This window comes from Mus musculus, chromosome 13 (genome assembly GCF_000001635.26).
Source record: "Mus musculus strain C57BL/6J chromosome 13, GRCm38.p6 C57BL/6J".
NCBI lineage: Eukaryota > Metazoa > Chordata > Mammalia > Rodentia > Muridae > Mus > Mus musculus.
In genome coordinates this window covers 8,939,081-8,962,003 of record NC_000079.6, presented here as the reverse complement: position 1 = coordinate 8,962,003, position 22,923 = coordinate 8,939,081, and the positions used below count along the sequence as shown (strand labels likewise).

The 22,923-nt window shown below is 45.4% G+C and overlaps 1 protein-coding gene, 3 non-coding genes and 2 pseudogenes across 4 annotated transcripts; 4 read left to right on the top strand and 2 right to left on the bottom strand.

The window, feature by feature from the left end:
* Positions 1-1,068: 1,068 nt before the first annotated feature.
* Positions 1,069-9,141, bottom strand: Idi2 (isopentenyl-diphosphate delta isomerase 2). The gene is made up of 5 exons (NM_177197.4): positions 9,088-9,141; positions 5,052-5,195; positions 4,115-4,207; positions 3,431-3,561; positions 1,069-2,889 (listed from the first exon to the last, which is right to left on the bottom strand). Exons 2-5 carry the CDS (start codon positions 5,191-5,193, stop codon positions 2,572-2,574), a joined length of 684 nt encoding a protein of 227 aa, NP_796171.1. The 5' UTR covers positions 5,194-5,195; positions 9,088-9,141; the 3' UTR covers positions 1,069-2,571.
* On the top strand, positions 5,940-6,072 carry Gm23923. Its single transcript, XR_003950758.1, has one exon. It is a non-coding gene; the product is annotated as a small nucleolar RNA SNORA17 (small nucleolar RNA).
* A 2,809-nt stretch (positions 9,142-11,950) lies between the features above and the next one.
* Gm22115 lies at positions 11,951-12,083 on the top strand. The gene has a single exon (XR_003950757.1). It is a non-coding gene; the product is annotated as a small nucleolar RNA SNORA17 (small nucleolar RNA).
* On the top strand, positions 13,761-21,018 carry Gm9745 (predicted gene 9745; annotated as a pseudogene).
* Gm25274 lies at positions 16,825-16,959 on the bottom strand. Its single transcript, XR_003950761.1, has one exon. It is a non-coding gene; the product is annotated as a small nucleolar RNA SNORA17 (small nucleolar RNA).
* Positions 21,016-21,703, top strand: Rpl10a-ps2 (ribosomal protein L10A, pseudogene 2; annotated as a pseudogene).

Here is a 22,923-nt window from a genome sequence, read left to right as displayed (position 1 = left end):
GAAAACAACAACAACAAACCCTTGGAAGGATTTGGGGCAGGGGGTTGTCAGTGCAGACTGCATGAGCAGGCCAGGCTGAGTTAAGTGATTCAGAGAGAGTGTGTGTGTGTGTGTGTGTGTGTGTGTGTGTGTGTGTGTGTGTGTGTGTGGTGTGGTGTGTTTCTGTTTCTGTGTGTATGTACAGGTTCAGGTGCATGCAGGGATTGTCTGTGTACAAGAGAGCCCACAGGAAGGTAGGTGCTGTCCTCACACGCACCACCAACTCCTGTGAGCAGGATCTCTCACTGTCTCCTCAGTCAGGCTACACTGAGTAACCAGTAAGCCCCAGGGATCTTCCTGTCTTTGCCTCAGTACTGTGATTGATTACAGCAAAATGATTTCACCAATTATTACCGTGGGGAGTGGCATGTGCCACAGCAGGCATAGAGAGGTCAGAGGACAATTGCAGAGTACATTATCACCCTCCATCTTACCACTCAGCCTGCCAGGCTTGCCTCACAAGTGCTTTTCAGCAGTAAAGCCTTCTTACCTGGTCCTGCACTTTACATTTGTGCCCAAGTTCTGAAGTTCAAATTCAGGTCTTTAGACTCACAAGGCAAGCATTTGATGACAGAATCACATTCCCTCCCCTCACAGTGGGACATGGTTACTATCAAAGTGTGAAATAGCACTGCTCACTTGGGATAGTACATATACTAGCTACACTATTTGACATGCCAATCCTATTAATAGAATGGGTTCCACACTCATTATTGAAATGGACTCAGAATCTGTGCTCTCTGACAATGTGCTGGAGGTTGTTGGTAACCACAGTGTGAAATAAACCAAGATAGGTCAGTGATGATGTGTACAGATTTACTCCTCGAGTCTCCAGGGAGTCAGCAAGATATAGGCACTGAGTCTAAACTTGGTAAGATACAAGTTGGGATATGACACAGGAGAGATCCTAGTGGCAGAAGCCCTCCTCTCCAAGTGTCCAGTTATACCTTGAAATCCTGTGAATTTTTTATTGGAACAATCACCCCAGATCTGTAGGCCAGAGAATACTCAGTCAAGGATTAGGTAATTGGCGCTTGGTTTTTATTTATTGCTGAGAAAATGACCTAATGCAATATGGTAGCAAACGGCAAAGGATTTAAAAAGCAATTTATTTAGTAACAAGAAATTAAAGGAGTTTTCTCATTAGTCAAAGGAAAATTAGAGAAATCAAAGTAGCTGTTTTTTGTTTTTGTTTTTTAAATCTGATTATAATTATTTTGGAACTGTCCCGAAGTCCAAGTGTTGACCCCGATGCAGGAGAGATGGTAGATAGTTTAGGTGACTAGATCATCAGGGCTCTAGTGTAGTAATAGTGGGCAAATCTATTGAATTCATAGTTAATTGGCTCTAAGGAGGTGGCACCTATGTGGGTTATGCCTGTGAGGATATATTTCTCTCTGCATCTCTCTCCCCCTCTCTGCTTCCTTGCCAACATGATCTTTTCTCTGCCTCTCTGTTTCCTCTTTCTGCTGGGAGGTAGGTAGCATTCTTAGCTCCAGCTTCTGCCTCACTGGTTTCTCTCTGACCTTAGGCCTGAAGGAATTGAGTCACACAATCCCAGTTGAGACTTTGATACACTCTTTCTTCCTTTTCTAAGTCTATTCCCCAGGTGTTTTGTCACAGTTCTAGGAGGCTGACTAACAAGTCAATGACTCAAGTATTTGCATTCAGTGTTTTCATGATATTTATGTATTAAAGATAGTTTGAAATAGACATTATTTGTTTATATAATGTAGACATAGCATTTTGCCAAAAGTATTCTGCCCTTACTCATTTTGAAGGAAATGAAAGTTTGATTTCTCATTACATTTGTACAAAGCACTCTGGTATGTTCTGTTGTTGTCACTACTAGGTAGGGTACTGATAGCACGGAAAGCAACTGTTACTCTGCTGTTTAGTTTACCAAATGGGTGACTGCTTCTGTGAAGTTAATGTGTCTGGTTACAGTGTAAGTCTCTGGCTCTTTTAGTTTACTGTAGCTATGCATCTATTTATCTACCTATGTATTTATTTTTGGTTTCTGAGGTAGGGTTTTCTGTGTAGCCCAGGCTGTTTTGGAACTCACTATGTAGACCAGGCTGGCCTCAAACTCAGAGATCCATCTACCTCTGTCTTTGAGTGCTCGGACTAAACGTGTGTGCCACCACCGACCAGCTATGAATTCCTCATGTACATTGTTATCATCATGCACCACACATCCTGGGGGGGTCTGCAGTCACAGCTGATGACATAGCAGAGATGACAGCTGTGGTCCTTGTCTGAGCCTCTGCTGTCCATGAGACTAAGGAGAGCAGATGCTCCGCAGAGAACTGTTAGGGAGGAAAGTGATATTTCTGTAGACTGCAGCGGAAAACTTTTTAAGAGCTAGAAGAATCAAGGGAACAATTGGTTAAAACTCGCAGGCTGGATTTTAGCTGGCAAGGTGACTGAAGGATTTCAGCATTCAACTTCTATAACTCCCCTCACCCTTGTGCAAGCAATTCAAATCCTGCCTTGGAGCTGACCTCAGCTATAGACTGTACTTCTCCCAACTCACAGTCCATATATCTTGTCAGGCTCCACGAATGAAGACACATCCTCTAAATGAGGCCACCAAGAGAACAGGAAATCCTCTACCATGCTTCTGAACCAAGGGGTGATCTTTTCTTCTCCTCGGGCCTCCCTGTCCAGTAGCTCCTGCACGTCCTTCTGGCTCATGTAGCAGCAGCGTCTCACTTCCCTGGTATCTGGGTTTAGCATAAGATCTTTTCTCACCAACAGAAGGTAGCCAATCTCATGTTCTCCCCAGATAGCATCTGACTGACACTTGTGGTATTTTCGGGTCATGAAGATTATGTCCTTTATGGAAATCTGTGTCAAAGTTGTTACAGAATTATGTCAATAATAGATAAACTAAAAATTTACATAAAAATCCAAATTTAAAACCAGAACAATTCCTTTCCTCAGCCCTTTTCACAGAGTGCCTCAGGAGCACTTAAGCTTTAATTAGCCCTTCTATGGTAGATCACAATTGTGCCTTCTTTGGGCACAATTCCTGGCAACAACAGCTTCATTTTTCATTCATATTGAAGACCACATGGAAACAAGACATGAGGCTAAAAACAGCTCTGAGCATGAGGACATGTAGGTATGTGAAAGATTCTTTTGAGAATGAAACAGCTTCAATACAGTGACTCGTGTCACAGCCTTTCCCATGGAATAGAGTTGGGCACTTCCACAGGAAAACTGTTTCCTATGCAAGACAGAAGCCATGTTAGCTCCCCAGCCACGCCCTGAGTCAGCATTTTGGTGGATGAAACTTGATAGCACTGTCGTATGACACTATTCCTATTAAACAGATCCCCGAGCACAAAGAAAGGTTCATGAGCCCTGTGCTGGAGTGAGTGGGTACCTGGTCCTGGGAGATGCCCAGCTCAGCCTGCAGACGTCTTAGGGCTGCCCTCCTCACTCCCAAGGCATCCTTCTCTTCCAGCTCCTCAGGCACATACAGAGGGTGACTAGAACAGGAGTCTGTAAAATGTCCTAGGGCAGTGTACAGCATGCTACTTTAGTGAGAGTGCACTTTATTAAATAGGGGGAAATTCCTACCTGGTCATTTAATATAGAAAGTGGGTTCACCTCAGACTTATCAGTATCAATTCTTCTATATGCAAATATTAATTATAAAATTCCATAACTCAATTCCAGGTACAAATGCTTGTAATTTACTGCCCTTGATTCTTCAGCTGGAATGGGACTGATGGGCTCTCTCTCTCTCTCTCTCTCTCTCTCTCTCTCTCACACACACACACACACACACACACACTCACACACACACACTCACACACACACTCACACACACACACTCACACACACACACTCACACACACACTCACACACACACACTCACACACACACTCACACACACACACTCACACACTCACACACACACACACACACACACACACACACACTCACAGCGGGGCAGGATTGGAGGAAGAATGTCCAGATGGGTTTTCTCACTAGTCATCCCTCTGAGGCTCCTAAACCCTAGGTTAGACTCCGGTGCACCCTGGAGTTGAGTTGAGTGGCTCACCTGGAAATGTGTACTTGGCATCTGCTCTCTGCTGGACCAAGAGCTCGTTTTTCATGTTGAAAAGGACCACACTGAAGGCTCTGTGTAGCAGACCTGCAAAGTAGTGTGTACAATGTAAAGCCACTCTAAGTCACCATGGAATCTGTACAGTGATCCCCTTCTCTCTCATTCTCGTCCAGCACAGGATGGTGGCCCTGGAGTGGCTGATGATCCTTGTTGTGATAGAATGTATGCTAGTCGTTTGGCATTTGCTGATTCAGTATTTATTTACACACAGTAAGACTGCAAGTGAGGACTGCAGTATTCCTCCACTTGTAAACACAAACTAGGGATCCCAGAAGCAAAGTAAGCTTTGCCAGGTAGGTTGAGACCCTACTGTGTGAATCTAAAGTCTTGAAACATTTGTTAGCTACTTGAAACTATATTGCTAGCTGCTTGACACTATGTTATGAGCTGCTTGAAACTCTGTTGCTAGCTGCTTTGGCCACACTGTGCAGGCAAATGGATAAGCCAGTGGCACACAGTCACTGCTTATGCCCTTGAAGTTGTGACACATGAGGCACTCACTGATGGGGCTCACAATGGGTTGCTTCCTACCGCCCACTTTTTCTAAATACAGGAATCGCTGTATACGCCTGACAGGTCTGAGTATGAAGTACAGGCTGGCTTTGAATTCACAGAGATAACTTGCCTTTGCTTCTATACTGGGACCAAAAGTGTGCAGCACCATCCCCAGCGTGGCTACAATTTCTGACTTTCCCAACCCATAGAGGGCAGCAGTCACAGTCTGCATTACGCAGTCTACTGATGTTAGTGCTAACCTTATCAAGTCAGCAGCACCAGCAGCACCCTCTGGACAGCTGTCCCCAGACACTGCCTGGCTCAGAGAGCGGCCAATGGCACCAGGACTGCACATGGCAGCCTCCTTCCTGCTCACCCTTGTTGATGTTTTCCATGAGGTGACAGTTCTTCTTGGTGTCAGCCCCAATGATCTGATCCTGCTTGTCAATGACAATGCACATCTCCTCCAGACGTTTGAGCTGGAGTTCATCAAGGTGAGTTTTGCTTGCCTGGAACATACCTGTGAGCACAAATGGACTCTCTTTCATAAGCAGAAAGCATAAGGGAAAAGAGGTGGGAAGCCCCTCCAATATCAGTGACAGAAGTTACACAGACATGGATGTGTAACCATTACATGGAGAAGGATGAGGTTTTAATGATCAGACAGTGAGCCATGCCACTACTTAGAGCGAGATCAGGGTCTGAATTTTATTCCTCACTGGATTTTAAATCCCTGTGTGGTGAGATGGGTCTCTTGAAATGAAGCTGCTGGCTGTGATGGTGGGGAGTAGGTATTCCAGCTTACAATATTCAGATCATACTTTATCTCTGAGGAATGTCAGTGCAAGGAATGGGGCAGGCACCCTAAGATAGGAATTGATTACGAGGTCATGGAGTGGTGTTGCTTCCTGGCTTTCTCCTATTGCCTTACTCAGCTTGCTTTCTTATACAACCATGGATCACCTACCTAGGGTTAGCCCCCTCCTCTGTGGGCTGAATTCCCCCAGATCAATTGTTATACAAGAAAATGTCAAACAGAGTTGCCTATAAGCCAATCTTCCCCACCCACCCACCCACCCCCAAAAAAACCAGGGGTTATCCCTGTGTAGTCCTGGCTGTCCTGGAATTCACCTTGTAAACCAGGCTGGCCTTGATTTCACAAAGATCCACCTGCCTCTGCCTCTGAAGTGCTGGCATTAAAGGTGGGTGCCACCACACCCTAGGGCATATTAGCCAATCTTATGGAAACATTTTCTCAATTGACAGTCTCCTTAAAGAATGACTCTAAAGTGGCTGCTGAGTCACATGTACGTCAGTAGGTGGCAGAGAGGAGAAAGGCTCTGTCTCCACTCAGTGTTCTGACCTAGGAACATCTGAATGATTAGTATTCTAACATTCCTTGAAATAACAGAGCCTGAGATGATCATCAGCCAGGCAAGGCTTGGTGGGCTCCCAGCATTGGGAGCATGCCTGAGACGGGAAGAACTGTGCCTGGGACCAAACCCTAGGTAGACCTTTGGGAGGAGTCACTTGGGCAAGCTGGGTGAGGAGAGAGCCTGAGAAGACCACAGGTCTGGTGTCATACAGGCCTGGTGGTACCAACCATGCTCAAGGTGACAGCAGCCTGGAGCCATAATGCACGAAATGTACATAGCACTCCTGAGATGACCCTAGATACTCAGAGATCCCAGACAAGAGGAGCAAGTAAGTGATGGAGAAATGGAAGAGAAAGAGGAACAGAAGGAAGTGGGCACAATGAAGAGAAGCAGAACTAGAGAGACTCAAGGGTAGTGAGGAGCAGCCTGATGTGAGATGCTGCTTGGGACCTTGGAGGGGTCGGGGCTCCTGATCCCACTGGGGGTCACATCTGGATCTATGGCCCTGCAGAAGCAGGGATCTGTTACCACCAAAGACCAGGTGTTGTATATATGGGAGGGTTGTGCAGAACTGACCCTAACCCTCACCCGGGCATGGGAGAGCTGGCCCTAGGGGCACTGGAGCATGACAGCTGACCACACCCCTAGCCAGCTGCAGTACTCAGGGGAGTGGACCCTGCACCTTGCCTGGGCAACAGAGGTGAGCTGACCCTGGTTTCAGAGGTTGGGGGGTTGGGAGTTGAAGGGTGGAGTTGCAGGTGAGGTGAGCCACCCTGAGGGCATGAGAGTGGGAAAGCCATTGGGTTGAAGTGAATTGTCCCACCCTAACTCCTACCTGATCAATGAACTTCTGAGTGAATGAAGGGGCTGGTCCTACAGATCCAAAGCTACAGAATCTTCATGGCACAGGGCAGCAATAGGATAATCTGTGTTGTGGTTGGTCTGGTAGTGCTGTGTATTCAGATCCTAAACACTGCCCCTCAAAATTCAATTGCCTACCTCCACAAATGAAATCTCTCACACAGCAGCTCTTGTTGTCCAAACTCTGTCCCCAAACTTAGTTAATTGGATACTACAAGTCTAGAGCCTTCGTTTATGCAGTAGAGAGAGAAAGGCAGAACTTAAGAATTGAATTAGGAGTCTCAGGAGAGACCAAGAAAAGGAGAGGGAGAAGGAAAAGGGGACCCAGAGAGGAAGAAGCTGCCATAAGAGATGGACCATGAGCATGTGGCCAAGGGAAACAAGTAACAAGGGATAAATAGCTGGATGTAAGTTACAATAGCTCCAAAACCTGCCCCATCTAGGCTTGGAGCTTCTAAAGTAAATACCAGGGCGCTGTCTTTTATATAGGCTGGATAGAATATATAATTCCTACTACATATCTGACATGACTATATAATTCATACTACATATCTGAGTCTCAGTGAGGTTCCACTATTGACAGAGTAAGAGAAATCAGAGGCCTCTTCTCAGACCAAGGACTGATTGCAACTGCAACGGACATTTGCAAGCAAAGAAGTGTGGACAAAAGGGTGCAGTGTGGGGCACACTGTGACACAGGACAGCTCCACAACGAGATTGTTTTCTCTGTTTGGGGGAAGGTCGCAAGGATTGGGGGTGGGTACAGGAAAAGAGCAACATGAGTGTGCTTGGGGTGGAGGATGTGAAATTCACAAAGAACCAATAAAAAGTTTTAAAAAATGACTCTTAAAAAAAAAGGAGAAAGTGACTTTAGTTTGTGTCAAGTTGACAAAAAAACAAAACAAAGCAAAGAAAAACAATCAAACAGAAAATACAGCTAGAACAATTGGCTCCTTGGATCCTTGACACACACACATCACTACTGAACTACAACTTTTTCTTTTCCATTGACAACAAAAAGTCACATTAAATATTAAATTGATATACACCATACAAAGCACATTTCAACTTTTAAAACTTCATACACTTTAAAATATTCACTCTCTTTAAAACCTCTTGAAGTCTAAATTTTCTCTTAAATGCTAATGTCTCTCTGAAACTACTGTCTCTTTAAATATTCATAGTCTCTCAACTATGGGATCCTGTAAAATAAAAAATAAGTTACACACTTTCTCTTTTATTTTTGAGATTATAACATTTTCCTTCCTTTTCCTGACTCCTGGCCATCTCACAATTTCCCCCCCCCCCTTTGGGACAGGGTTTCTCTGTGTAGCCCTGGCTGTCCTGGAACTCACTTTGTAGACCAGGCTGGCCTCGAACTCAGAAATCTGCCTGCCTCTGCCTCCGAGTGCTGGGATTAAAGGTGTGCACCACCAAGCCTGGCTCACAAATCTTTTCTTGCTCTCTTTCAACTTCATGGCCTCTATTTTACATCCTTACTGCATGAATATAAGAACACACACACACACACACACACACACACACACACACACACACACACATACACACACACACATTCCTAAATATAACCTGCTCAGTTAATTTCATGTTAGTTATTATATCAGGACTGATCATTTATCTTTGATAAGAAGTTGGTGTTACATGTCTGTGTCTTCTTTAATTATCTTCTTTTTTAAAATTAATTATCTTTCACATGGTACTTGCCTTATTATAAAAAAAATTTAGGGACTATGTAGAAGTAATGAAATAAAAAATCAGAGAAATCAAAAGTTCAGGGGCTGGGGATACAGTTCAGTGGTAGAGTGCTGTTCAACCCGAGCAACACCCTGAGACCGATCCTCAGAACTGCAAAATCGATAAACGAATAGCCCAACGAGCCCGATGCAAGTCAACTCCTAATAGAAGGTAACGTTTTTAAGACAGGATTTCTCTATCCAGCTCTGGGTGTCCTCAGACCCAGAGAGCCTCATGCTTCTGCCTCTCAAGTGTTGGGATTAAAGGCATGCTCCTCCTCAACCCAGCCTAATACAAGGTGAGTATGCTGAAGAAGTCAGGAGACAAGAGTGCCTGGGTCAGAGAGATACACACAGCACTGATAGCCAAGCTCTGAATTACCAACTATACTGTAAGGCACAGACAGACCTAGGCTCTCACCTCCTCTGAAGATCAGTCTTGTGCAGCCTCTGAAACCTGGGAGTGAATGGAGATGGGCTGCCTCAGCTGCAGCTGTCCTATATATGTGGTTACACAAGTGGGTGTTCTGTTTGAAGATCCTTTTGATTTGGCAGAGAGACAAAACAGTCTAATTTTGCCATACTTACCTTCTGAAATGTGGTCCTTAAGTGGCTGTCATTAGGATAGCTTAGTCCAAATCATTGTTGAGACAGAGACAGACAGATCTTCCTTTCTTATACTAATTTCTCAACATTTTGACCATGAAACACAGTGGAGTCAAGCACAATGAAGGGTGACTTGATTCATCCTCTCATAATGAGGGGTTTAGTATTACTAAACACTCTATCATTTTCTCATGACAAGAAGACAGCTGCTGTCCCTTGAGAAGCGCAGGTGGGGCTGTGGCTCCATTCACCTACCTCACACTGGTCCTTACCTCCTTGGTTCAACTCAGAAATGTCTTGAGGCACCTCTGAGGTGTTGGGTGTAACTCAAGGCCTGTCTTAGCCATTCCTTCTGGGTTTATATGTTATCTGGGATATCTATGACTAGAATTTTGACAGTGTGAGAACCCCTCCTTCTAGATTTTTCTTACCATTTCTTAGGTAACTGAGGCACGAATCTGAATCAGGAGAAATGTCAAGATGATGAATTCTCTCTACAAACTGAGCTCTTGGGCTTGCATGTTTGTCCAAGACCTGGTAGCAAAAAGTAGCATCTCTTGGATCCCAGCTTTATTCTTTCTCTACATATTTGATTTTGACAGCAGCAAGTACAAGCTGTTTGGGGAACTAGCCCAACTCAGTCTGCTAATGTACAGTCCACTGGAAAAAAAGCATAACATAATTACAGGGCATGGTGTTTTGATCTGAAGGAGCAATGGTAGACAGATGGACAGTCACACAGCGACAGACAGACAGAGAAACACCGTGAGTGGTAATATGGAGGCTTCAAGGACCCATCCACCTGTAAGTATTGGATTAATAGAGCCACATGCAGAGTTCCTGAAAGCATGAAGTAATAAGAGGAGAGCCAGATCGAATGTGAAGTAGGCCAGGAGATGGCCTGTCTAAGGACCACATATCTGACTAGGGAATAAAGTGGAAGATAGATGGATGCATGGCTAAGTGGATAGACAGATGGATAGAAACAAATACAGAAATATGTATGCATGGATGTATAGGTAGACTGATAGACAGAGGATGGATGCATACATGTGTGGATGTACAGATGGATGGATATACACCAGATAAATTGATGAATGGTCTGCTGTCTAGTCTTATGCCAACAAAACACAAGTTAGAGTTATCCGAAAGAAAGACAACTCAGTTTAGAAAATACCTCCAGAAATGATCCAGCTGTACAACTAGCTGATGGAAACAGATGCAGATATCTATGGCTAAACATTAGATAGAGCATGGGGAATACTGCTGAAGAGGGCAGGAAGGATTGTAGCAGCCAGAGGGGTCAAGGACACCACAAGATACCTACAGAATCAACTAACCTTGGCCCCTAGGGTCACAGAGACTGGAATGCCAACCAGAGAGCTTGGATAAGACTGACCTAGGCCCTCTGCACATATGTAACAGTTGTGTAGCATGGACTTCATGTTGGACTCCTAATAGTGGTAGCAGTGGCTGTCTCTGATTCTGTTGCCTGCCTTTGGGATCCTTTCCTCTTACTGGGCTGTAATCCCTGTGTGGTGAGATGGGTCTCTTGAAATGAAGCTGCTGGCTGTGATGGTGGGGAGTAGGTATTCCAACTTAGAATATTCAGATCATACTTTATCTCTGAGGAATGTCAGTGCAGGGAATGGGGCAGGCACCTGAAGATAGAAATTGATTACGAGGTCATGGAGTGGTGCTGCTTCCCGGCTTTCTCCTATTGCCTTACTCAGCCTGCTTTCTTATACAACCATGGATCACCACCTAGGGTTAGCACCCTCCACTGTGGGCTGAATCCCCCCAGATCAATTTTTTTTCCATTTTTTATTAGGTATTTAGCTCATTTACATTTCCAATGCTATACCAAAAGTCCCCCATACCCACCCACCCCCAATCCCCTACCCACCCACTCCCCCTTTTTGGCCCTGGCGTTCCCCTGTACTGGGGCATATAAAGTTTGCGTGTCCAATTGGCCTCTCTTTCCAGTAATGGCCGACTAGGCCATCTTTTGATACATATGCAGCTAGAGACAAGAGCTCCGGGGTACTGGTTAGTTCATAATGTTGTTCCGCCTATAGGGTTGCAGATCCCTTTAGCTCCTTGGCTACTTTCTCTAGCTCCTCCATTGGGAGCCCTGTGATCCATCCATTAGCTGACTGTGAGCATCCACTTCTGTGTTTGCTAGGCCCCGGCATAGTCTCACAAGAGACAGCTACATCTGGGTCCTTTCGATAAAATCTTGCTAGTGTATGCAATGGTGTCAGCGTTTGGATGCTGATTATGGGGTGGATCCCTGGATATGGAAGTCTCTACATGGACCATCCTTTCATCTCAGCTCCAAACTTTGTCTCTGTAACTCCTTCCAAGGGTGTTTTGTTCCCACTTCTAAGGAGGGGCATAGTCCCCCAGATCAATTATTAATCAAGAAAATGTCAGACAGAGTTGCCTATAAGACAATCTCCACCACCACCCCCCCTTCTAAAAAAAAAAAAAAAAAAAAAAGCAGGGGTTATCCGTGTGTAGTCCTGGCTGTCCTGGAATTCACCTTGTAAACCAGGCTGGCCTTGATTTCACAAAGATCCACCTGCCTCTGCCTCTGAAGTGCTGGCATTAAAGGTGGGTGCCACCACACCCTAGGGCATATTAGCCAATCTTATGGAAACATTTTCTCAATTGACAGTCTCCTTAAAGAATGACTCTAAAGTGGCTGCTGAGTCACATGTACGTCAGTAGGTGGCAGAGAGGAGAAAGGCTCTGTCTCCACTCAGTGTTCTGACCTAGGAACATCTGAATGATTAGTATTCTAACATTCCTTGAAATAACAGAGCCTGAGATGATCATCAGCCAGGCAAGGCTTGGTGGGCTCCCAGCATTGGGAGCATGCCTGAGACGGGAAGAACTGTGCCTGGGACCAAACCCTAGATAGACCTTTGGGAGGAGTCACTTGGGCTAGTTGCTCCTCTTGTCTGGGATCTCTGAGTATCTAGGGTCATCTCAGGAGTGCTATGTACATTTCGTGCATTATGGCTCCAGGCTGCTGTCACCTTGAGCATGGTTGGTACCACCAGGCCTGTATGACACCAGACCTGTGGTCTACTCAGGCTCTCTCCTCACCCAGCTTGCCCAAGTGAGAAAGGCTCTGTCTCCACTCAGTGTTCAGACCTAGGATCATTTCTGGAGGTATTTTCTAAACTGAGTTGTCTTTCTTTCGGATAACTCTAACTTGTGTTTTGTTGGCATAAGACTAGACAGCAGACCATTCATCAATTTATCTGGTGTATATCCATCCATCTGTACATCCACACATGTATGCATCCATCCTCTGTCTATCAGTCTACCTATACATCCATGCATACATATTTCTGTATTTGTTTCTATCCATCTGTCTATCCACTTAGCCATGCATCCATCTATCTTCCACTTTATTCCCTAGTCAGATATGTGGTCCTTAGACAGGCCATCTCCTGGCCTACTTCACATTCGATCTGGCTCTCCTCTTATTACTTCATGCTTTCAGGAACTCTGCATGTGGCTCTATTAATCCAATACTTACAGGTGGATGGGTCCTTGAAGCCTCCATATTACCACTCACGGTGTTTCTCTGTCTGTCTGTCGCTGTGTGACTGTCCATCTGTCTACCATTGCTCCTTCAGATCAAAACACCATGCCCTGTAATTATGTTATGCTTTTTTTCCAGTGGACTGTACATTAGCAGACTGAGTTGGGCTAGTTCCCCAAACAGCTTGTACTTGCTGCTGTCAAAATCAAATATGTAGAGAAAGAATAAAGCTGGGATCCAAGAGATGCTACTTTTTGCTACCAGGTCTTGGACAAACATGCAAGCCCAAGAGCTCAGTTTGTAGAGAGAATTCATCATCTTGACATTTCTCCTGATTCAGATTCGTGCCTCAGTTACCTAAGAAATGGTAAGAAAAATCTAGAAGGAGGGGTTCTCACACTGTCAAAATTCTAGTCATAGATATCCCAGATAACATATAAACCCAGAAGGAATGGCTAAGACAGGCCTTGAGTTACACCCAACACCTCAGAGGTGCCTCAAGACATTTCTGAGTTGAACCAAGGAGGTAAGGACCAGTGTGAGGTAGGTGAATGGAGCCACAGCCCCACCTGCGCTTCTCAAGGGACAGCAGCTGTCTTCTTGTCATGAGAAAATGATAGAGTGTTTAGTAATACTAAACCCCTCATTATGAGAGGATGAATCAAGTCACCCTTCATTGTGCTTGACTCCACTGTGTTTCATGGTCAAAATGTTGAGAAATTAGTATAAGAAAGGAAGATCTGTCTGTCTCTGTCTCAACAATGATTTGGACTAAGCTATCCTAATGACAGCCACTTAAGGACCACATTTCAGAAGGTAAGTATGGCAAAATTAGACTGTTTTGTCTCTCTGCCAAATCAAAAGGATCTTCAAACAGAACACCCACTTGTGTAACCACATATATAGGACAGCTGCAGCTGAGGCAGCCCATCTCCATTCACTCCCAGGTTTCAGAGGCTGCACAAGACTGATCTTCAGAGGAGGTGAGAGCCTAGGTCTGTCTGTGCCTTACAGTATAGTTGGTAATTCAGAGCTTGGCTATCAGTGCTGTGTGTATCTCTCTGACCCAGGCACTCTTGTCTCCTGACTTCTTCAGCATACTCACCTTGTATTAGGCTGGGTTGAGGAGGAGCATGCCTTTAATCCCAACACTTGAGAGGCAGAAGCATGAGGCTCTCTGGGTCTGAGGACACCCAGAGCTGGATAGAGAAATCCTGTCTTAAAAACGTTACCTTCTATTAGGAGTTGACTTGCATCGGGCTCGTTGGGCTATTCGTTTATCGATTTTGCAGTTCTGAGGATCGGTCTCAGGGTGTTGCTCGGGTTGAACAGCACTCTACCACTGAACTGTATCCCCAGCCCCTGAACTTTTGATTTCTCTGATTTTTTATTTCATTACTTCTACATAGTCCCTAAATTTTTTTTATAATAAGGCAAGTACCATGTGAAAGATAATTAATTTTAAAAAAGAAGATAATTAAAGAAGACACAGACATGTAACACCAACTTCTTATCAAAGATAAATGATCAGTCCTGATATAATAACTAACATGAAATTAACTGAGCAGGTTATATTTAGGAATGTGTGTGTGGGTGTGTGTGTGTGTGTGTGTGTGTGTGTGTGTGTGTGTGTGTGTTCTTATATTCATGCAGTAAGGATGTAAAATAGAGGCCATGAAGTTGAAAGAGAGCAAGAAAAGATTTGTGAGCCAGGCTTGGTGGTGCACACCTTTAATCCCAGCACTCGGAGGCAGAGGCAGGCAGATTTCTGAGTTCGAGGCCAGCCTGGTCTACAGAGTGAGTTCCAGGACAGCCAGGGCTATACAGAGAAACTCTGTCCCAAAGGGGGGGAAAAATTGTGAGATGGCCAGGAGTCAGGAAAAGGAAGGAAAATGTTATAATCTCAAAAATAAAAGAGAAAGTGTGTAACTTATTTTTTATTTTACAGGATCCCATAGTTGAGAGACTATGAATATTTAAAGAGACAGTAGTTTCAGAGAGACATTAGCATTTAAGAGAAAATTTAGACTTCAAGAGGTTTTAAAGAGAGTGAATATTTTAAAGTGTATGAAGTTTTAAAAGTTGAAATGTGCTTTGTATGGTGTATATCAATTTAATATTTAATGTGACTTTTTGTTGTCAATGGAAAAGAAAAAGTTGTAGTTCAGTAGTGATGTGTGTGTGTCAAGGATCCAAGGAGCCAATTGTTCTAGCTGTATTTTCTGTTTGATTGTTTTTCTTTGCTTTGTTTTGTTTTTTTGTCAACTTGACACAAACTAAAGTCACTTTCTCCTTTTTTTTTAAGAGTCATTTTTTAAAACTTTTTATTGGTTCTTTGTGAATTTCACATCCTCCACCCCAAGCACACTCATGTTGCTCTTTTCCTGTACCCACCCCCTATCCTTGCGACCTTCCCCCAAACAGAGAAAACAATCTCGTTGTGGAGCTGTCCTGTGTCACAGTGTGCCCCACACTGCACCCTTTTGTCCACACTTCTTTGCTTGCAAATGTCCGTTGCAGTTGCAATCAGTCCTTGGTCTGAGAAGAGGCCTCTGATTTCTCTTACTCTGTCAATAGTGGAACCTCACTGAGACTCAGATATGTAGTATGAATTATATAGTCATGTCAGATATGTAGTAGGAATTATATATTCTATCCAGCCTATATAAAAGACAGCGCCCTGGTATTTACTTTAGAAGCTCCAAGCCTAGATGGGGCAGGTTTTGGAGCTATTGTAACTTACATCCAGCTATTTATCCCTTGTTACTTGTTTCCCTTGGCCACATGCTCATGGTCCATCTCTTATGGCAGCTTCTTCCTCTCTGGGTCCCCTTTTCCTTCTCCCTCTCCTTTTCTTGGTCTCTCCTGAGACTCCTAATTCAATTCTTAAGTTCTGCCTTTCTCTCTCTACTGCATAAACGAAGGCTCTAGACTTGTAGTATCCAATTAACTAAGTCTGGGGACAGAGTTTGGACAACAAGAGCTGCTGTGTGAGAGATTTCATTTGTGGAGGTAGGCAATTGAATTTTGAGGGGCAGTGTTTAGGATCTGAATACACAGCACTACCAGACCAACCACAACACAGATTATCCTATTGCTGCCCTGTGCCATGAAGATTCTGTAGCTTTGGATCTGTAGGACCAGCCCCTTCATTCACTCAGAAGTTCATTGATCAGGTAGGAGTTAGGGTGGGACAATTCACTTCAACCCAATGGCTTTCCCACTCTCATGCCCTCAGGGTGGCTCACCTCACCTGCAACTCCACCCCTCAACTCCCAACCCCCCAACCTCTGAAACCAGGGTCAGCTCACCTCTGTTGCCCAGGCAAGGTGCAGGGTCCACTCCCCTGAGTACTGCAGCTGGCTAGGGGTGTGGTCAGCTGTCATGCTCCAGTGCCCCTAGGGCCAGCTCTCCCATGATGCCCGGGTGAGGGTTAGGGTCAGTTCTGCACAACCCTCCCATATATACAACACCTGGTCTTTGGTGGTAACAGATCCCTGCTTCTGCAGGGCCATAGATCCAGATGTGACCCCCAGTGGGATCAGGAGCCCCGACCCCTCCAAGGTCCCAAGCAGCATCTCACATCAGGCTGCTCCTCACTACCCTTGAGTCTCTCTAGGTCTGCTTCTCTTCATTGTGCCCACTTTCTTCTGTTCCTCTTTCTCTTCCATTTCTCCATCACTTACTTGCTCCTCTTGTCTGGGATCTCTGAGTATCTAGGGTCATCTCAGGAGTGCTATGTACATTTCGTGCATTATGGCTCCAGGCTGCTGTCACCTTGAGCATGGTTGGTACCACCAGGCCTGTATGACACCAGACCTGTGGTCTTCTCAGGCTCTCTCCTCACCCAGCTTGCCCAAGTGACTCCTCCCAAAGGTCTATCTAGGGTTTGGTCCCAGGCACAGTTCTTCCCGTCTCAGGCATGCTCCCAATGCTGGGAGCCCACCAAGCCTTGCCTGGCTGATGATCATCTCAGGCTCTGTTATTTCAAGGAATGTTAGAATACTAATCATTCAGATGTTCCTAGGTCAGAACACTGAGTGGAGACAGAGCCTTTCTCCTCTCTGCCACCCACTGACGTACATGTGACTCAGCAGCCACTTTAGAGTCATTCTTTAAGGAGACTGTCAATTGAGAAAATGTTTCCATAAGATTGGCTAATATGCCCTAGGGTGTGGTGGCACCCACCTTTAATGCCAGCACTTCAGAGGCAGAGGCAGGTGGATCTTTGTGAAATCAAGGCCAGCCTGGTTTACAAGGTGAATTCCAGGACAGCCAGGACTACACAGGGATAACCCCTGGTTTTTTTGGGGGTGGGTGGGTGGGTGGGGAAGATTGGCTTATAGGCAACTCTGTTTGACATTTTCTTGTATAACAATTGATCTGGGGGAATTCAGCCCACAGAGGAGGGGGCTAACCCTAGGTAGGTGATCCATGGTTGTATAAGAAAGCAAGCTGAGTAAGGCAATAGGAGAAAGCCAGGAAGCAACACCACTCCATGACCTTGTAATCAACTCCTATCTTAGGGTGCCTGCCCCATTCCTTGCACTGACATTCCTCAGAGATAAAGTATGATCTGAATATTGTAAGCTGGAATACCTACTCCCCACCATCACAGCCAGCAGCTTCATTTCAAGAGACCCATCTCACCACACAGGGATTTAAAATCCAGTGAGGAATAAAATTCAGACCCTGATCTCGCTCTAAGTACTGGCATGGCTCACTGTCTGATCATTAAAACCTCATCCTTCTCCATGTAATGGTTACACATCCATGTCTGTGTAACTTCTGTCACTGATATTGGAGGGGCTTCCCACCTCTTTTCCCTTATGCTTTCTGCTTATGAAAGAGAGTCCATTTGTGCTCACAGGTATGTTCCAGGCAAGCAAAACTCACCTTGATGAACTCCAGCTCAAACGTCTGGAGGAGATGTGCATTGTCATTGACAAGCAGGATCAGATCATTGGGGCTGACACCAAGAAGAACTGTCACCTCATGGAAAACATCAACAAGGGTGAGCAGGAAGGAGGCTGCCATGTGCAGTCCTGGTGCCATTGGCCGCTCTCTGAGCCAGGCAGTGTCTGGGGACAGCTGTCCAGAGGGTGCTGCTGGTGCTGCTGACTTGATAAGGTTAGCACTAACATCAGTAGACTGCGTAATGCAGACTGTGACTGCTGCCCTCTATGGGTTGGGAAAGTCAGAAATTGTAGCCACGCTGGGGATGGTGCTGCACACTTTTGGTCCCAGTATAGAAGCAAAGGCAAGTTATCTCTGTGAATTCAAAGCCAGCCTGTACTTCATACTCAGACCTGTCAGGCGTATACAGCGATTCCTGTATTTAGAAAAAGTGGGCGGTAGGAAGCAACCCATTGTGAGCCCCATCAGTGAGTGCCTCATGTGTCACAACTTCAAGGGCATAAGCAGTGACTGTGTGCCACTGGCTTATCCATTTGCCTGCACAGTGTGGCCAAAGCAGCTAGCAACAGAGTTTCAAGCAGCTCATAACATAGTGTCAAGCAGCTAGCAATATAGTTTCAAGTAGCTAACAAATGTTTCAAGACTTTAGATTCACACAGTAGGGTCTCAACCTACCTGGCAAAGCTTACTTTGCTTCTGGGATCCCTAGTTTGTGTTTACAAGTGGAGGAATACTGCAGTCCTCACTTGCAGTCTTACTGTGTGTAAATAAATACTGAATCAGCAAATGCCAGACGACTAGCATATATTCTATCACAACAAGGATCATCAGCCACTCCAGGGGCCACTATCCTTTGCTGGACGAGAATGAGAGAGAAGGGGATCACTGTACAGATTCCATGGTGACTTAGAGTGGCTTTACATCGTACACACTACTTTGCAGGCCTGCTACACAGAGCTTTCAGTGTGGTCCTTTTCAACATGAAAAACGAGCTCTTGGTCCAGCAGAGAGCAGATGCCAAGTACACATTTCCAGGTGAGCCACTCAACTCAACTCCAGGGTGCACCGGAGTCTAACCTAGGGTTTAGGAACCTCAGAGGGATGACTAGAGAGAAAACCCATCTGGACATTCTTCCTCCGATCCTGCCCCGTGTGTGTGTGTGTGTGTGTGTGTGTGTGTGTGTGTGTGTGTGTGTGTGTGAGTGTGTGTGTGAGTGTGTGTGTGTGTGTGTGTGAGTGTGTGTGTGAGTGTGTGTGTGTGTGTGTGTGTGTGTGTGTGTGTGTGTGTGTGAGAGAGAGACAGAGAGAGAGAGAGAGAGAGAGAGAGAGAGAGAGAGAGCCCATCAGTCCCATTCCAGCTGAAGAATCAAGGGCAGTAAATTACAAGCATTTGTACCTGGAATTGAGTTATGGAATTTTATAATTAATATTTGCATATAGAAGAATTGATACTGATAAGTCTGAGGTGAACCCACTTTCTATATTAAATGACCAGGTAGGAATTTCTCCCTATTTAATAAAGTGCACTCTCACTAAAGTAGCATGCTGTACACTGCCCTAGGACATTTTACAGACTCCTGTTCTAGTCACCCTCTGTATGTGCCTGAGGAGCTGGAAGAGAAGGATGCCTTGGGAGTGAGGAGGGCAGCCCTGAGACGTCTGCAGGCTGAGCTGGGCATCTCCCAGGATCAGGTACCCACTCACTCCAGCACAGGGCTCATGAACCTTTCTTTGTGCTCGGGGATCTGTTTAATAGGAATAGTGTCATACGACAGTGCTATCAAGTTTCATCCACCAAAATGCTGACTCAGGGCGTGGCTGGGGAGCTAACATGGCTTCTGTCTTGCATAGGAAACAGTTTTCCTGTGGAAGTGCCCAACTCTATTCCATGGGAAAGGCTGTGACACGAGTCACTGTATTGAAGCTGTTTCATTCTCAAAAGAATCTTTCACATACCTACATGTCCTCATGCTCAGAGCTGTTTTTAGCCTCATGTCTTGTTTCCATGTGGTCTTCAATATGAATGAAAAATGAAGCTGTTGTTGCCAGGAATTGTGCCCAAAGAAGGCACAATTGTGATCTACCATAGAAGGGCTAATTAAAGCTTAAGTGCTCCTGAGGCACTCTGTGAAAAGGGCTGAGGAAAGGAATTGTTCTGGTTTTAAATTTGGATTTTTATGTAAATTTTTAGTTTATCTATTATTGACATAATTCTGTAACAACTTTGACACAGATTTCCATAAAGGACATAATCTTCATGACCCGAAAATACCACAAGTGTCAGTCAGATGCTATCTGGGGAGAACATGAGATTGGCTACCTTCTGTTGGTGAGAAAAGATCTTATGCTAAACCCAGATACCAGGGAAGTGAGACGCTGCTGCTACATGAGCCAGAAGGACGTGCAGGAGCTACTGGACAGGGAGGCCCGAGGAGAAGAAAAGATCACCCCTTGGTTCAGAAGCATGGTAGAGGATTTCCTGTTCTCTTGGTGGCCTCATTTAGAGGATGTGTCTTCATTCGTGGAGCCTGACAAGATATATGGACTGTGAGTTGGGAGAAGTACAGTCTATAGCTGAGGTCAACTCCAAGGCAGGATTTGAATTGCTTGCACAAGGGTGAGGGGAGTTATAGAAGTTGAATGCTGAAATCCTTCAGTCACCTTGCCAGCTAAAATCCAGCCTGCGAGTTTTAACCAATTGTTCCCTTGATTCTTCTAGCTCTTAAAAAGTTTTCCGCTGCAGTCTACAGAAATATCACTTTCCTCCCTAACAGTTCTCTGCGGAGCATCTGCTCTCCTTACTTAGTCTCATGGACAGCAGAGGCTCAGACAGGGACCACAGCTGCCATCTCTGCTATGTCATCACCTGTGACTGCAGACCCCCCCCCCCCCAGGATGTGCGGAGCATCTGCTCTCCTTAGTCTCATGGACAGCAGAGGCTCAGACAAGGACCACAGCTGCCATCTCTGCTATGTCATCACCTGTGACTGCAGACCCCCCCAGGATGTGTGGGGCATGATGATAACAATGTACATGAGGAATTCATAGCTGGTCGGTGGTGGCACACACGTTTAGTCCCAGCACTCAGAGACAGAGTTAGATGGATCTCTGAGTTTGAGGCCAGCCTGGTCTACATAGTGAGTTCCAGAACAACCTGGGATACACAGAAAACCCTACCTCAGAAACCAAAAATAAATAAATAGGTAGATAAATAGATGCATAGCTACAGTAACATAAACATTAAGAGACAGAAACATACTTTGTAACCAGCTGCAGCCATGAGCAGCAAAGTCTCACGCGATGCCCTTTTGGAGGCGGTGCGGGAAGTCCTGCACGGGAACCAGTGCAAGCGCCACAAGTTTCTGGAGATGGTGGAGCTGCAGATCAGCCTGAAGAACTACGACCCTCAGAAGGACAAAGGTTTGTCCAGCACCATTACGATTAACTCCACACCACACCCCAACTTCGCAGTCGGGGACCAGCAGCACTGTGATGAAGCCAAGGCCGTGGAAATCCCCTACATGGACATCGAGGCGCTCAAGAAGCTTAACAAGAACAAGAAGTTGGTCAAGAAGCTGGCCAAGAAGTATGATGCCTTTTTGGCCTCCGAGTCTCTGATTAAGCAGATCCCACGTATCCTGGGCCCAGGCCTAAACAAGGCTGGCAAGTTCCCCTCCCTGCTGATACACAATGAAAACACTTTCGCCAAAGTGGATGATGTGAAATCTACAATCAAGTTCCAGATGAAGAAGGTGCTGTGTCTGGCCGTTGCTGTCGGCCACGTGAAGATGACCGATGATGAGCTAGTCCACAACATTCATCTGGCTGTCAATTTCTTGGTGTCCTTGCTCAAGAAAAACTGGCAAAATGTGCGGGCTCTGTACATCAAGAGCACCATGGGCAAGCCCCAGCGTCTGTATTAGGATGCTCCAATAAACCTCAGTGCTGCCACTCAAAAAAAAAAAAAAATTGCTTGTTAAATCCTTTGCCGTTTGCTACCATATTGCATTAGGTCATTTTCTCAGCAATAAATAAAAAATATGTGAAATTTACCTCATCCTTGACTGAGTATTCTCTGGCCTACAGTCCTGGGGTGATTGCTCCAATAACAAATTCACAGGATTTCAGAGAAGAATTATTCAGTTGGAATGGAGGGCTTCTGTTGTTAGAATCTCTCCTCTGTCATATCCCGACTTGTATCTTACCAAGTTTAGACTCAGTGCCTATATCCTTCTGACTCCCAGCAGAGTCAAGAAGTTATTGTGCTGTCTGTCATCACTGACCTTCCTTGGTTCATTCACACTGTGGTGTTTCTCCCAACAACCTCAAAGCACACTGTTGGAGAGCACAGATTAGAAGTACATTTCAAAGATGAGTATAGATCCCCCAACATTTAGAGGTTTGGCCATGTCAAAATATATACTTTCCCAAGTGAGCAGTGCTATTTCACACTTTGATAGTAACCATGTCCCACTGTGAGGGGAGGGAATGTGATTCTGTCATCAAATGCTTGCCTTGCAAGTATGAAGATCTGGGCTTGATCCTCACAACTCCAGCATAAATACAAGGTTCAGCACCAGGTGAGTAGGCTTTACTGCTAAAAAGCACTTGTGAGGCAAGGCTGGCAAGCTGAGTGGTAAGATGGAGGGAGACAATCAACGCTGCCACTGTCCTCTGACCTCTCTATGCGTGCTGTGGCACATGCCACTCCCCACGGTAATAATCGGTGAAATCATTTTGCTGTAATCAATCACAGTACTGAGGCAAAGACAGGAAGATCCCTGGGGCTTACTGGTTACTCAGTGTAGCCTGACTGAGGAGACAGTGAGAGATCCTGCTCACAGGAGTTGGTGGTGCGTGTGAGGACAGCACCTACCTTCCTGTGGGCTCTCTTGTACACAGATAATCCCTGCATGTACATAAACACGTAAACTAGCATGTACATGGACATACACACACAAACAGAAACACACCACACACACAAACAGACACACAGACACACACACACACACACACACACACACACACACACATACACAGAGGCACACACGCTGAAGCACTAAGCTCCAGAAAGTGACCCAAGCAGGGGCACATATGACTTTATTCTCTCAGCTCAGCCAGGCCTGCTCATGCAGTCTGCACTGACAACCCCTGCACCAAATCCTTCCAAGGGTT

Coding starts and splice junctions, on each gene's coding strand:
- Idi2 (NM_177197.4), bottom strand. CDS start 5,193: ATGTTCCAGGCAAGCAAAACTCACCTTGATGAACTCCAGCTCAAACGT. Junction 3,562..4,114: donor TGCCAAGTACACATTTCCAG/GTGAGCCACTCA, acceptor ACACTGCCCTAG/GACATTTTACAGACTCCTGT. Junction 2,890..3,430: donor TGGGCATCTCCCAGGACCAG/GTACCCACTCAC, acceptor ACTTTGACACAG/ATTTCCATAAAGGACATAAT.